Raw genomic sequence first — 15,742 nt, forward strand, 5'->3', positions numbered from 1 at the left:
GTCTGCAGACCTCTACATTTAACTGTGTACAAGCCAAAGGCAAGAGAGCGTGAGGTGTGCATGTGGGGGATAGATTGCACCAAAGAGGGTTCGGAGAATTGTCGGGGACCCTCGCCACCCAGCCTGCACTATCTCCAAGACCCTACCTTCGAGGAGCATTAAAAAACAGGACTGGGGAACAGCTTCTTCCCGCAGGCAGTGAGACTGTAGAATGCTCCTAGAAAATTGTACATTAATATTATATACATTTATTTTGAATCGCTGTGTGTATAAATATATATCATTTGTACATAGGGTGTACTGTCTGGCCCGGAGATGTGCTGTTTCATAGAACATTCCAGCACAGTACAGGCCCTTCGGCCCACCATGTTGTGCTGACCTACCCCCCAAAAAGACTGAAACCTTTCCTACCCTGTTACTCTCTATTTTTCTTCTGTCCATGTGCCTGTCTAAGAGTCTCTTAAATGCCCCTAATGTTCCAGCCTCCACCCCAACCCCTGGAAATGCATTCCAGGCGCCCACAATTCTCGGCATAAAAAAAAGTACCCCAGACATTTCCCTAAACTTCCCTCCCTCCACTTTCTACACATGTCCCCTGGTGTTTGCTATTCCTGCCCTGGGAAAGAAGTCCTGGCCATCCACCTTATCTCTGCCTCTATTAAGTCTCTTCTCATTCTTATTTGCTCGACGAGAAAAGTTCCATTGGCTCTTAAGACAAATATCCCAATACAGGCCACACCCTAGTGAATTTCCTCTGCCCCCTCTCCGCGGCTTCCACATCCTTCTTGTAATGAGGTGACCAGAACCGAAACAGGGGTGGGGGATGGAGAGGGAAGGGGGTGGAGAGTTGGAGGAAAGAAGAGGGGAAGGGAAAGGAAGGTGAATGGAGAGCAGGCTAGCAGAATTCTTACGTTCCCACTGCATCCAACCCCCTGGCAATGAAAGAGCACTGAGGACAACTTACCATGATCCCAGTTAGCAGACACACACCCTTCCCACAATAGGTATTGGGCACCATGTCGCCGTATCCAATCGAGAGGAAGGTAATGGAGATGAGCCACATTGCTCCCAGGAAGTTACTTGTGACGTCCTGGCTGTCGTGGTACCTTGGGGGGTGGGGGAGGGGGAGGAAACAGGTGGAAAGAGTTAAGGCAATCTCCAGTACGGGCGAGTTGGGCCTGCTTCAGTCTGGTGGGGTGAAACATGAAAGTCCGCAGACTGTAGTAAAAACACAGAGATCTTGTGGTGTGGTGCGAGAGTAACAGCCTGAGTCCCTCAAAGTGGACAAGATGATCGTGGGCTTCAGGACCACCCTCCACTACACATCAACAACTCCATTGTGGAGAGAACCAAGTTCCTTGGAGTTCATTTAGTGACATTGTGGGCACTCAACATCCCCTCACTTGTCAGGAAGGCGTAACAGCGACTGAGAAGACTGAAGCGGGCAAGGCTACCGGCCACCATCACTTCATCCTTCTGCAGGAGCTCTATCCAGAGCGTCCTGGCCGGTCGCATCACAGTGTGGGACGGTTGCTACAGAGAAATGGATCGGAGGTCAATCCACAGGGCCAAAAGGGTGGCAGGGAGGATCATTGGAGTCTCCCTCCCCTCCTCATCGACATGATCTACTGGGATCGTTGCATGAAGAGGGCGCACAAAATCATCTTTCAGCTGCGTCCGTCGGGGAAGAGATCCGGGAGGATCAGAACCAGCACCACCAGGCTGGGGAACAGCTTCTTCCCACGGGCAGTGAGAATGCTGAACAACCAAAGGAACTGCTCACACTGACCCTCCGGGACTCTCATATTCATGAAACAATATTTATTTGTATGTATGAAATATTTGTCCTGCATGTATTGTCTGTCTGTATGTGTGTTATGTCTGGTTGCGTGTCTGCGAGTTCTGCACTGAGGACTGGAGAACATTGTTTTGTCGGGTTGTACTGGTACAATCAGATGACAATAAACTTGACTTAAGATGCTGGATGAACCCAGCCAGTCTCGCAGTGTCCATAGGAGGCAAAGATATATTACTGGCGTTTTGGGACTGAGCCCTTCCTCGGGCATGTGAAAAAAGAGAGACAGGTGTCTTTATAGAAGGCTGGGGATAGAATGGGAGGGGGGTACACAGATCTTCGCCCAAAAGGTGATCATTGGATATGAAAGGTGAAGATTAATTTTGGCTCTGTGAAAGGAGACAGGGGAAAAGGGGAGAGAGAGAGGGGGGGAGAGAGAGAGGGGGAGAGGGAAAGAGAGGGAGGAAAGAGAGGAGGAGGGAGGGGGAGAAAGAGAGGAGGTGAGAGGGGAGGAGGGAGAGGGAAGAGGGGAGAGAGAGAAGGAAGGAGGAGGGAGATATAGAGAGGGGGAGAGGGGGAGGGAGGAGAGAGGGGAGGGAGAAAGAGGGAGAGGGGAGGAAAGGGAGGGGGAGGGAGAGGAGGGGAGAGAGAGGGAAGGAGAGGAGGAGGGAGAGAGAGGAGGGGAGAGAGAGAAGAGGAGGGAGAGAGAAGAGGGGAGGGAGATAGGGGAGGGAGAGAGAGAGAGGGAAGGAGAGGAGGAAGGAGAGAGGAGGGAGAAGGGGGAGAGAGAGGGGGAAGGAGAGAGGAGGGAGAGAGAAGAGGGGAGAGAGGGAAGGAGAGATGGGGAGGGAGAGCGAAGAGGGGAGAGAGGGTGAGTGGGAGAGGGAGAGAGGGAGAGAGGGAGAGGGGAGAAGGGCAAGAGGGGGAGGGAGAGAAGAGGGGAGAGAGAGAGGGGAGGAGGGAGAGAGAAGAAGGGAGAGAGAGAGGGAAGGAGAGAGGAGGAGGGAGAGAGAGAGAGAAGGCATGTGAGTTTGAGGAAAAATCATGAGGGACGATGGGGGCGTCGAATGGAAACCGGAGAAGTGAATGGAAAGGCCACCTCCCTTTTTCACAATTTCATCTGCCTCTTTTCTGCTCACACCTTGAGGAAGAGCTGAGGCCCAAAACGTCGGTGATGTATCGCTACCTTCTACAGACACTACAAAACCGGTTGGTACCTTAACCCTAACTTTAACCCTAACCCAGTGGTTCTCAACCTTTTTCTTTCCACTCATATCCCACCTTAAGCAATCCCTTTCTCATCACAGAGCACCGATGGCCTAGGGAATACTTAAAGTGGGACGTGAGTGGAAAGGAAAAGGTTGGGGACCACTGCCTTAATCCGTCCACATCAGAGGACCCCAGGTCCACGCATTAGCATCGCCGGCAGCGTGTGCCTGCCCTGCGCCTCACGCTGGAAACGTATGCGCGGTGATCCGTGTGTGGGCTTCAACTAATGGATCTGGGGCTTGGTGGAGACTGCACTAAGGTCTCCTTGCCTCAAGAACCTCTCAAGCTCCCTCCTAAGTGAAGGTGATCATGACTTATCATGTCTCAACCGCATCGGGCTTTGGATTACCTGAAGTACAAAATTCACCTCATTTTGTTCCTTAAATATAATTTGATTCCCGATACAAATTGAATGCAGTCTTTAGGAAGTAGAGACAATGCTGTGGTCTTATGACTCTAGAACCTTGTCATCACTGGGGAAAAAATGATAGAGAAACGAGAGTTCAGGGACTGTTGGAATGAATTAAACTGCTTGTAAAGGGATTTTATTTAAAAAATCCTTATTTATAGGGTGCCTAAGGGTGATAGATGGAGAGCAAGTGACTATGGAAAACAACGTGCTAATGAGCAGGGCTGGAGTGAGATCTCCTGAACTGAAGAAGGTCGATTTGTCTTCTTCAGAATTTAAAGGGGCATCAGGAGATGTACACATCAGGAAGCAGCATTGGGCCGGTGGAGTTCAATCCACAGAAGTGTGAAGCGATGTACTTTGGGAAGGTCAAGCTAGAGTGTTCCCCGTGAAACCTTTCTCAGGCCGAAATGGCGTTAAGCCATTCACTACTATTGAAGGGTATTTTCGTAAAAGCTAAAAAAAAACCCATTCAAATTTCTTTTGGATAGTGAAGTCCGTATAAGCAAATTTCTGTAAAGTGAGTGTTTGTAAGGTGGAATCTTCCTGTACATGGATAATAGTCGGATACAGTGTGAGAGACCTTGGGGGGCCAAATCCACAGATTGCTCGAGGTCACCACGCACACTGATTGGGCAGCTAAGAAGCCTGATGGGATGTTGGGCTTCATTAGTTGAGGGATTGAGTTCAGGAGTTGTGAGGTAACATGGCAGCTTGGTAAGTCTCCGGAGAGATGACACATTTCAAATTTGGTGTTCAGTTCTGGTCGTCTTGTTACAGGAAGGATGTGGAAGCTGTGGAGAGGGGGCAGAGGAGATTTACCTGGGTGTCACCGGGATTGGAAAGTAAGTCTTACGAGGCAAGGTGAGCAGAGCTGGGACTGTTCTCTTTGGAGTGTAGAAGGATGAAAGGAGACTTGATAGAGGCCTAAAAGATTATGAGAGGCACAGATAAGGTAGACAGCCAGTGCCCGTTTCTCAGGGTGGGAATAGCAAACACCAGAGGATGTGTATAAAGTGAAGGGAGGAAAGTTTAGGGGAATCAACAGAAGTAAGTATTTTTTACACGAGAGTTGTGGGGGCCTGGAATGCGTTGCTAGGGGTGGTGGTGGAGGCTGGAACATTAGGGGGATTTTAGACACGCACATGGCTGGATTAAAAATAGAGGGTTATGAGGTAGGAGGAGTTTTGTTTTTTTTTGGTCAGCGTATATGGGTCAGCACAACATTGTGGGCCAAAGGGCCTGTGCTGTGCTATAATGTTCTATCGATGGGCTGTGATGGAGTATAGGCGGCACAGTAAGTGTGGCGGTTAGCACAATTCTATTACAGAGCCAGCAATCCAGGTTCCATTGTGGAGCTGTCTGTAAGGAGTTTGCATGTCTTCCCCATGTCCACATGGGTTTCCTCTGGGTGCTCTGGTTTCCTCCCACCTTCCAAAAATTTACAGGGGCCGTTGGCTAATTGGGCAGCATGGGCCAGAAGGGTCTGTAACTGTGTAGTATGTCTAAATTTATAATTTAATTTCATCGGAGAGTCTCGAATGCGGGGACATAATTTCAATCATATTAAATCTCTGTGTGTAAGTGTGTGTATAAATATAGTGACGGAATTGTGCTATTATTAATCTTTAAGTTAAAATTATATATATATATATTTTTCTTAGAAAAGGAACTTTATGTTTTCGAGGTTGATCTGAGATTGGAACCTTTCTTCTCATTCAATTTTCCAATGTCCTCAAATTATAGACAATTTTAGAAACATAGAAGATAGGAGCAGGAATAGGTCATTCGACCCTTTGAGCCTGCTCTGCCATTCAACGAGATCATGGATGATCTTAAAGTTCAGTACCCCGTCCCCGCCTTCTCTCCGTAACCTTTAATACCCTTATACTGAAGAAATATATCTAATTCCCTCTTAAATATATTCAATGAACCTGCCTCTACTGCCTTCTGTGGCAATGAATTCCACAGATTCACCACCCTCTGGGTAAAGAAATTCCTCCTCATCTGGGTCCTAAATGGTTTGCCTATTATCCTCAAACCATGGCCCCGGGTTCTGGATTTTCCCATCATTGGAAACATCCCATCTGCATCGACTCTGTCCAGTCCTGCCAGAATTTTATATGTCTCTATGAGATCTCTTCTCAATCTTCTAAACTCCAGCGAGTACAATCCCAATTTGTGCAATCTTTCCTCATAAGTCATTCCTGCCATTCCAGTTATCAGCCTGGTGAATCGCCTCTGCACTCCCTCCAGTGCAAGAACATCCTTCCTTAGATAAGGTGACCACTTTGGTTAGGGGTAGATCATTTTTTTTGGGACGAATTACGGGGGGGCGGGGGGTCAAATTCCCACAGGATCTGGTGTTATTTTTACTGCGTAATAACAAGGTTTTGAGGCCCAAAATTAAATTTGAATATTTGTCAGATTGAATTTGTACTAACTGCTTTAGCAGGTTCTAGGAAAAGTCCGAAATAGATTTAGGCCTGGAAAGATGGGACGCAGAACTGAGAGAAAACTAATGCGAGATAAGTATCATGTTTTTTGTAAAATTTGGAGCCCATAATGACAAAACGTTAGTTGGCATGTATGATTAGCTCTCTGAAGACCTCACTTCTTGGTAACCTCCAATAGATTTTATTTGCCATTCTCCGGATTTTCTTCCTTTTTTGTCTTTTTTAGGCGTGGGCTGAGGGGGATGTCTCACACACACATATACTGTATACATCCATGCTCACACATACATGTACACACTCACACACAGACAGAAACTCGGCCTTTCCTCCTTATAGCGGCGGAGGGTGAATTGAGGTGGTTGAGGTGTATACGATGATGAGAGACATTGATCGTGTGGATAGTCAGAGGCTGAAATGGTGGCCACAAGAGGACATGGTTTGAAGGTGCTGGGGAGTAGGGACAGAGGAGGTCAGGGGTACGTTTTTTACGCAGAGAGGGGTGGTTGCATGGAACAGGCAAAGGTGATGGAAGCTGATATGAATGGGCCTTTTAAGAGACTTTTGGATGTTACGATGTAGACAAGCAGCAATAGAAATTCACCAAGATGATGGTATTTTAAAAACAATAATAATTTTTATTATTGACTATTAATAACATAACACTTGTGTGTGTGTGTGTGAGAGAGAGAGAGAGAGAGAGAGAGAGAGAGAGAGAGAGAGAGGTCCCAAACCATTACAGTTTAAGCATAAACTGAGGGGGTATGTTATCGCATGTTGTAGCGTGTCGAAAACCGTTCGCCGCCATCGTGCGAGGATGATCCCGAGACCCACAGTTTCAGAATGACAATCACAGCTCTAAGACCTCCAACTGGACACCAATGGCGCGACTTTACTCTGTGAATGTCTCCACTGGCTGACCCCGACCGCTCGTCCCACCCAATGGTGGTGAACAGTTTTGGCACGCGCACAATTGGCAGCGGCGAATGGCCCCGCTTGTCACGCGTGGTCAGTGGGGCAGCCACGGAAAAGATGGCGTTGCGGCTCCTCCTCTTCTAGTGCAGACTGGAGGTGCGGGTAGCACTTACATCAGTGTGACGTAAGTTCTGGGATGATGTGAGGGATGAGCTGAGGATGGCCTTAAAGGTAGCAGCGTGCTCTTCAAAGTAAATCAGTTGAGCTAAACGAGCTCACTGCCTGTCTCAGTTCTTTCTCTCCACTCACGCACAACCCGGTACAATGTAATAATTAAAAAAAAGTTATAATTGAATATAATGTAATTTTATAGTGGTTTAAAATTTGTAAATAAAGTATTCCAAAAAAATTATCTGTGTGCACACAAAGCCATCCGCGTGTGAACTGTGCAGACAAATCGGAATCATCAACTTATACTTTTGGAAGAGATGAGACTTCAAACAGAACCAGGAGTGGATGTCATGTCATGTGATTATGCCTCCAAGAAGGCATCTTCATCAACTGAAGGGAGAAATGCAATAGCCTTTAGTGAGAGAGGTTCTGTTGTGTTGCCTTCCCCTTGTCATGGTTTTGAAAAGAAAGAACCACTTCGCTGTCTCTTTGTCCAAAGAGGGCAGTTCTATTGTATCTGTTTTTAAATGGTCACTTCATGTAACCCTTCCCTGGGTGTGAAATCAACGTGTAAAATAGGTTTCGCAACTTCCATGCAAGAAGGGGAAATCATTCGTATGACGAAACAATTCTCTGAAAACAACTCTACAAGAAGTCGTGAATTTTGAGAACAACAGTAAAGATTCTGAGTTTCAACACAAAATATTTCTGAGATTGAACTTAAAAAATTAGCTTTACACAATTATGCTTAAACTGTAATGGTTTGGGACCTCTCTCTCTCTCTCTCTCTCTCTCTCTCTCTCTCTCTCACACACACACACACACACACACACACACACACACACACACACACACACACACACACACACACAAGTGTTATGTTATTAATAGTCAATAATAAAAATTATTATTGTTTTTAAAATACCATCATCTTGGTGAATTTCTATTGCTGCTTGTCTACATCGTAACATCCAAAAGTCTCTTAAAAGGCCCATTCATATCAGCTTCCATCACCTTTGCCTGTTCCATGCAACCACCCCTCTCTGCGTAAAAAACGTACCCCTGACCCCCTCTGTCCCTACTCCCCAGCACCTTCAAACCATGTCCTCTTGTGGCCACCATTTCAGCCTCTGACTATCCACACGATCAATGTATCTCATCATCGTATACACCTCAACCACCTCAATTCACCCTCTGCCGCTCCAAGGAGGAAAGGCCGAGTTTCTGTCTGTGTGTGAGTGTGTACATGTATGTGTGAGCATGGATGTATACAGTATATGTGTGTGTGAACAGGTATGTGCGCACACATGTATACAGTATATGTGTGTACATGTATGTGCGCGTGCATGTATACAGTATATGTGTGTACATGTATGTGTGAGCACGCATGTATACAGTATATGTGTGTGAGTGTACATGTGCATACGCATGCATGTATACAGTAGATATGTGTGTACATGTATGTGTGAGCACACATGTATACAGTATATGTGTACATGTTTGAGTGAGCATGCATGTATATAGTTTATGTGTGTACATGTGTGCTTGCACATGTATACAGTATGCATGTGAGTGTATGTGCATGCATATATACAGTGTATGTGTGTGTACATATGTGTGCGCGCATGTATACAGTATGTGTGAGTGTGTACATGTGTGTGCGCGTGCATGTGTACAGTATATGTGTGAGTGTATATATTCTGCTTGTGGTCTTCCGATGAGGAAGTCAAGGATCCAGATGCAGAGGGTCAGCATGGATCAGAACTAACGCCTCCTCCTCACGTGCCTACCGCCACTATCGTTCCATTGTCGATGCAGTATCACTCACCCTTTTCTCAGCCCTGGATCACCTGGATAACACGAACCTGTACATCAAGCTGCTTTCATCAATTACAGCTGAACCTTCAACACAATCACGCCCTTGGCACTGGTCAGCAAGCTCCAAAACCCCGGGCCTCTGCATCTCCCTCTGCATCAGGATCCTCAACCTCCTCATTGGAAGTCCACAGCTGGTGCAAATTGGTAATGACATCTCCTCCTCACTGATGATCAGCAAAGGTGCACCCCAGGCCCGCTGCTCTACTTGCTCTGCACCCATGGCTGTGTGGCCAGGCACAATTCAAATGCCGTCTCCAAATTTGCCGATGACACCATGGCCGTCGGCAGAATCACAGTCGGCATCAGTGTGGACTTCTCTGGTTTCTGCTAGACCGCTCTCCCTTCCCCCTCCCTTCCCCATCTTTCCTCCAGCTCTCCACCCCCTTCCCTCCCCATTCACAGAGCCACCCCCCCCACCGCCCCCTGTTTGCTGCTGTGGTCTCCCTCCCTTATCTGCCTCTTGCCTGTGGGCCCATGCTCCTCCCACCCCAACATTTTATTCAGACGCCTGCCTATATTTCATTCAGGCCTTCATGAAGGGCTCAAGGCCGAAACGTCGGTTAAATATCTTTATCTTTGCCAGGGGCAGCATGGTTACAGTAGCAGTGAGTGCAACGCTGTTACAGCACCAGTGACCGAGGTCAAATCCGGCGCTGTCTGTAGGGAGCTTGCACATGCTCCCATGCTTGCATGGGTTTTCCAGGGTGCTCCAGTTCAAAACGTATGGAGGGTTATTAATTGGGTGCCACCCAATTTACACCCCATTAACCTACAACCCCCGGAATGTTTTGAACGGTGGGAGGGAACCAGAGCCGAGCACCCCTGGGGTAAACCCCTGCAGACACAGGGAGAACTCCTTACAGACAGCGCAGGATTCAAACCCTGGTCCCGATCGCTGGCGCTGTAACGCTAACTGTAATGCGGGTGTTGCGCTAATGGCTACGCCAATGGTACTGCCCTAAAAAAAGATTCTCTACCTTCCTTCCCCGGCTCCCTCTGACCAGGCCTGAATCTGAAATCTAAATTGGGTGGCATGTCTTAATTTTAAAATATAAAGTAAGTTGTGGATAGTGAGGAGGGTTTTCGAGGACTGCAGAAGGATTTGAACTGTTTAGAAGAGTAGGCTGAAAGCAGTGAAGGGGAGAGCATTGAGGAATGCAGAGGAACAAAGAGATCTTGGAATCACGATTCATTGTTCTTTGAAAATGGATTCTCATGTAGATAGGGTGGTAAAGAAGGCTTTGGATTTGCTAGCCTTTATAAAGCAAAACAGAGAATATAGGAGCTGGGAGGTGGTATTGACACTGTTCAAGGGATTGGTGAGGCCAAATTTGGAATAATGTGTGCAGTTCTGGGCCCCAAATTATAGGAAGGATATCAATAAGGATGCAGAGAAGATTTAGTAAAATGTTGCCTGGATCTAGAATACGGAGAAAGATTGGGTAGACTGGGTCTGTATTTATTGGAGTGTGGAAGGTTGAGGGGGGGATTTGATAGAGGTGTTTAAAATTATGAGGGGGATAGACAGAGTAGATGTGAATAGGCTCTTCCCCCTGAGGGTAGGTGAGATTGGAATGAGGGGTCATAAGTCAGGGGCAAGATGTTAGAAGTAACATGAGAAGAAGCTTCTTCACTCAGAGAGGGGTGGCTGAGTGCAATGACCTTCTGGAAGAGGTGGTTGCAGCAGGGTCAATTTTGTCTTAAGAGGAGGTTGGATAAGTGCATAGATGTGAGGGGATTGGAGGGTTATGGTTAGGGAACGGATAGGTGGGACTAGTGGAGTTCCATTTAAATCGGTGTGGACTAGAGGGGCTGAGATGGCCTGTTTCCATACTGGAATTGTTATATATGGTTATATGGTTGTGCAATCTGCAGAGCTTTTCCAGCTTTGTGTTTTTACTTCAATCACGGTGTCCACGGACTTTCGTGTTTTACTACAGCCAGCAGACGTTTGATTTGATTTGGACATGGCATTGGGCATGCTCCAATCCCCTCGCGTCTCCTCCCCCCCCATCGCCCTGCCCCGCCCGTGGAAGGGCCTTACCGCTCACAGACGCGCACCGTCCAGGCTGCAATAATCCACAGCGAGATGCTGAACACCAGCAGCACAGTGCCGGGGCAGATGGTCATGAGGGTCTTCATGACAAAGCGGGTGTTGAAGTTGATCTTGTTCAGCGCACCGATGCTCCGCGACGAGGCGTCCGTGAACAGTTTGCTGTGCAGGAGCATGACTCGGGCGATGAGGTAGAGGCGGAGGAACATGGGGATGGAGAGGATGATGTCCACGTCCGCCCAGGTTTCTGACGTAGTGTAGGTGAATGCTAGGCGGGCCTTCCAGTGGAAACTATAGTGGCCGGGGATGGGGTGAATGGCGCACACCGCCATCTCCAGGCTGATGAGAAATATCCGCTCGTACGTCATGGCAATCCTCCAATCGTCTGCTCCATTGTCTATCATGAATAGCTGAAACAAAGAACAACGGATCTGACAGGTAGTGGAAGAAGTTTTATGGAAGCCGTCCAACTTGCTGCATCAACTCACACCACAATAATTGCATAAATCCAAATCAGAAATCCGGTGCGGTGTGGAGATTGGAACCTTTATCCATTCAACCCGGCTGCGGACAAGGGTGAGATCCTTCTGGGGGACTGAAATAAAATGACCAAGGTGGATTTTCCACAGGATCTGGAATTGCACCTTCTGGGGCATATTATGGACACGAGTTCTAAACTGTCCAGACACCAAATCCAGTTTGTTAAGGTCGCTGTGGCAGTGGCAAGGAAATGTACAGCAGTCACGTGGAAGTCCGACTCCCAGCTAAATATTACACAATGAATGTAGAGTTGTATTCCCCTGGAGAAAATCACGGACGATTTAAAAAGGAAACGTGACATGTCGGTTAGGGCACAGAAACCTTGTCTGCAGCACAGATAGAATTTCACCCCTTCGGAATAAAGGAAACTCAAATATAAAATATTCAAAAACATAAAGATATCCATGAGATGGAAAGAGGGCAGAGAAGATTTACTGGGATGTTGCCGGGACCTCAGGAACTGAGTTTCAGGGAAAGGTTAAACAGGTTAGTGCTTTATTCCCTGGAGTGTTGACAAATGAGAGGAGATTTGATAGAGGTCTTTAAAATTATGGGGATAGACAGAGTAAATGTAGATAGGTTTTTTCCACTGAAGGTAGGTGAGATACAAACTGGAGGACATGGGTTAAGGGTGAAAGAGGAAAGGGTTAGGGGGAACTCCACACAGAGAGAGGTGGGAATGTGGAACGAGCTGCCAGTTGAAGTGGTGAATGCGGGCTCATTTTAACATTTAAAAAGAATTTGGACAGGTACATGGATGGGAGAGGTATGGCGCAGGTCAGTGGGACTAGGCAAATCATTGAGGACCCCCTTTCCACCTTCCACCCAGCATCTTTCAGCTGCTCCTGTCAGGGAAGAGATACAAGAGGATCAGAGCCAGCACCACCAGGCTGAGGAACAGCTTCTTCCCACAGGCAGTGAGAATGCTGAACGACCAAAGGAACGCCTCACACTAACCCTCGGAGATCCTTATATTCATGAAACAATACTGATTTACTTATATGCATAGATGTGTATCCACAGGACTGATTTACTGCATCCAGTGCTCCCTTTGTGGCCTTCTCTAAATCGGAGGGATTGGTCCCAGTTGGGGAGATCGCTTCACTAAGCACCTCTACTCCATTTGCCCCAGTGACAGAGACCTCCCAGTACCCAACCATTTCAGTTCTGTGTCTCACTCCCACTCTCACGTGTCTGTCCATAGCCTTGTGCACCATCCCACCCAGACCACCCTCCAAATGGAGGAACAACACCTGATTTTGCGTCCAGGCACCCTCCCACCAGATGGCATTAATATCGATTCCTCTGCTTTCTGCTAGCTTGCTCGTCTTTTCTTTCCCCTCCCCATTTCCAGTTCTCCCCTCCCTTCCCCCTCTACCCACGCAGAGAGTGGTGGGCGTGTGGAGCAAGCTGCCAGTTGAAGTGGTGAGTACAGGCTCAATTTTAACATTGAAGAATTTGGCCAGGTACATGGTTGGGAGGGAACGGGCTGGGAGCAGGATAATGGGACTAGGAAGACAAATGGTTCAGCACAGGCTAAAAGGGCCAAAAGGCCTGTTTCTGGGCTGTAATGTTCTCTGGTTCTATTGACTCTGTCACTCTGTGAAAGGCATTGACATAGTTGGCCAACAGCTCGTTTTATTTCAGCGTCTGTTCAGTGAGACATTATTTAAAAGTTAAGCCTGAACAGTCATCAAGGGAGTAACAGTGGCTGGTGAAATGAACAGTGAATATTGATGCATTTTTCTCCAGGTTATTTAGAAACTAAGTTTTATCCTTATAGTCAAGGACATTAACAATGGTTATTGACGCTCTCTGCTTCATGTTGGATAAAACTAAGATTTTGATACAAAAATTGCAGTAAAGATCTTGATTTAGTTTTCAACGGGTTTATTCCATGAGGTAATCCTGTTTTCTGGAACCAGCTAGTTTGTCTCTGTATAAATATACGTGCTCACAGAAGTTGATGTTGGAGTGGGTTAGCAATGGAAACTGCTGCCTGCTCTCCGTGACATAGAGCACAGTACAGGCCCTTTGGCCCTCAATGTTGTGCCTACCCATATATTCCTTCCTAAGGGTTAAAAAAGGTACTAAACCCCCCCTACCCTATCACCCTCTGTTTGTCTTTCGTCCGTGTGCCTGTATAAGCCCCCCACACCTCCCCGCGTTACAACAACCTGACATCTGCCCTCATCTTTCCTCCCTTTCCCTTTGTACCGATGTCCTCTGATGTTTGCTACCCCCATCCTGGGGGAGAAAGGCACTGACCGACCACCTTATCCACGCGTCTCACGATCTTGGAGTTTTCTCTCATCCTTCGACTCTCCAGAGAGAAAAGGCCCTGCTTTGCCGACCTTGCCTCGTAAGGAGACTTCCAGGCAAATCTCCACTCCACACCTTCCACCTCCTTCTTGCCGCGTTCATTTTCTTTTTGCATCTGTGGCACCTTGCTGTTACCCCTTCCCCTCGGTCTCAGCCCCTCGGTGCCCAGTAATGGAAGGAATCCGGATGACGGTCCTCCTATCACAGCACCCTCGTTTGGGCCACACCTCATCCTTCCAGAACATGCCCCGTCAGACTTCGTTTCCAGACCAGGCCACATCCTGGTCTCTCCACATCCTCCCTGCAATGAGACGACTGAAACCAGGCAGTTGCCTGGATTCGACAGCATTAGCCAGAGCTGGACACACATGGATTGTTTTTTTTAATTTCCCCCCCCCCCCACCCCGGGGTGCTGGAGGCCAAGGCACGATCTGGTGGAAAATTTCAAGAGGGTCGGCAGTTGGTCCTGTTTGGCAATGTCACAAAGGAGAGGTTAAAGGAGGAGTGTAGAGCGTGTTGTTCTTTTTTGGACACAGAGAGGTAATGCCTGGAGTGCAGTGCCAGGACAGGCTGCAGAGCAGACACGACAGCGACGCACCAGGCAGGGAACAGAAGGGAATTTCCCCTCCTCGCCAGCCTTCACTCTCTTTATTCTGACCCCTTCCTGTTTAAATTAAAAAAAAAATGTAGCCATACAGCACGGTAACGGGCCAGTTCAGCCCACGAGTCCGTGCTGCCCAATTACACCCCATTAATCTTCACCCCACCCCCTGGTATGTCTTTGAACGATGGGAGGAAACCAGAGCCCCTTGGAAAAGCCCACTCAGACATGGGTACAAACTCCTTGCGGTCAGCATGGGATCCGAACCCTGATCCTGATGGCTGGTGTTGCGCCAACCACGCGCCACCTCCTTTGCTTATTCCTCGAGGGAGGGCTCAGGCCCGAAACATCGATGATACATCTTTACCTCCTACAGACGCTGTGAGACTGGGTCGAGACCCTCCAGTGTCGCTGTGTTTTGACGACAATCACAGCTTCTGCGGACTTCCAGGTTTCGCTGAACTCAGCAGGTCGCACAGCGAACTTTACGTAGCAGAGATAAAGACACATAACCAACGTTTCGGTCTTGAGCCCTCCGTCAGGGTGACATGAAGGCAGACGCCCGGACAAAATAGTGAGGGGGAGGGGCAGGGGAGGAGCACAGGCCCACAGGCAGGAGGTAATAGGTGGAGAAGGGAGGGAGGGCACAGCAGCCAATGGGGGGGGAGGGGGGATGGCTCTGGAAATGGGGAAGGAAGGGCATGGAGGAAAGGAGACAGAAGGAGGGGGAAGAGAGGGGGAACGGGGACTAGGGCAGCAGAAACCGGGGAAGTCCGTCAGGTTAGACAGGGCCCAAACAGAAAATCAAGTGTTACTCTTCCAATTTACGGGTGGTCCTGGTTTGGCCGCCCATGAGACCATGGACAGACATGTCGGCACGGGAGAGAGGTGGGCAGAACTGAAATGGTCACCCGCTGGGAGGTAGGTCCCTGTCACTGGTGCAGACAGAGCGGAGGCGCTCAGCGGAGCGATCTCCCGGTCTGCGTCCAGTCACTCCAAAGTGGCAGGAGCACCGGATGCAGTAGATGACTCCCGCAGATACAAAAATGAAGTGTTCCTTCACCTGGAATGATAGTTTGGGGCCCAGAACGGTGGCGAGGGAGGGGGGTGTGGGCGACAGGGTGGTGCTTCCTGCGGCTGCAGGGGAAAGTGAAGGGGGGTGGATTGGTGGGGGGATGAGTGGGCGAAGGAGTCACAGAGGGAGCAGTCCCAATGGTGGGCAGAGAGGGGAAGATGTGTCTGGTCATGGGACCGTGCTGTAGGTGAGGGAAAGGGAAGGGGATGGACCTGTCCAACGAGCTGGGCATGGTTCAATTTGCAGATGCGCTGGGTGGAA

The 15,742-nt window shown here is 48.4% G+C and overlaps 1 protein-coding gene across 3 annotated transcripts in view; it reads right to left on the bottom strand.

Moving 5' to 3' along the window:
* The window catches only part of kcnn3 (potassium intermediate/small conductance calcium-activated channel, subfamily N, member 3), an 84,940-nt gene that overhangs the window by 47,533 nt on the left and 21,665 nt on the right, over positions 1–15,742 (bottom strand). For 2 of the 3 annotated variants that reach the window (XM_069940542.1, XM_069940543.1), the window contains 2 exons: positions 10,935–11,353; positions 965–1,106 (listed from right to left, as the gene is read on the bottom strand). In XM_069940542.1, coding sequence (XP_069796643.1) covers positions 965–1,106; positions 10,935–11,353 — 561 coding nt within the window. Of the gene's footprint in view, positions 1–964; positions 1,107–10,934; positions 11,354–14,773; positions 14,836–15,742 lie in introns of those variants that run through there. The other variant, XM_069940544.1, reaches the window with a different exon arrangement.

The sequence above is a fragment of the Narcine bancroftii genome, chromosome 5 (assembly GCF_036971445.1).
Source record: "Narcine bancroftii isolate sNarBan1 chromosome 5, sNarBan1.hap1, whole genome shotgun sequence".
In the NCBI taxonomy this organism is placed as follows: domain Eukaryota; kingdom Metazoa; phylum Chordata; class Chondrichthyes; order Torpediniformes; family Narcinidae; genus Narcine; species Narcine bancroftii.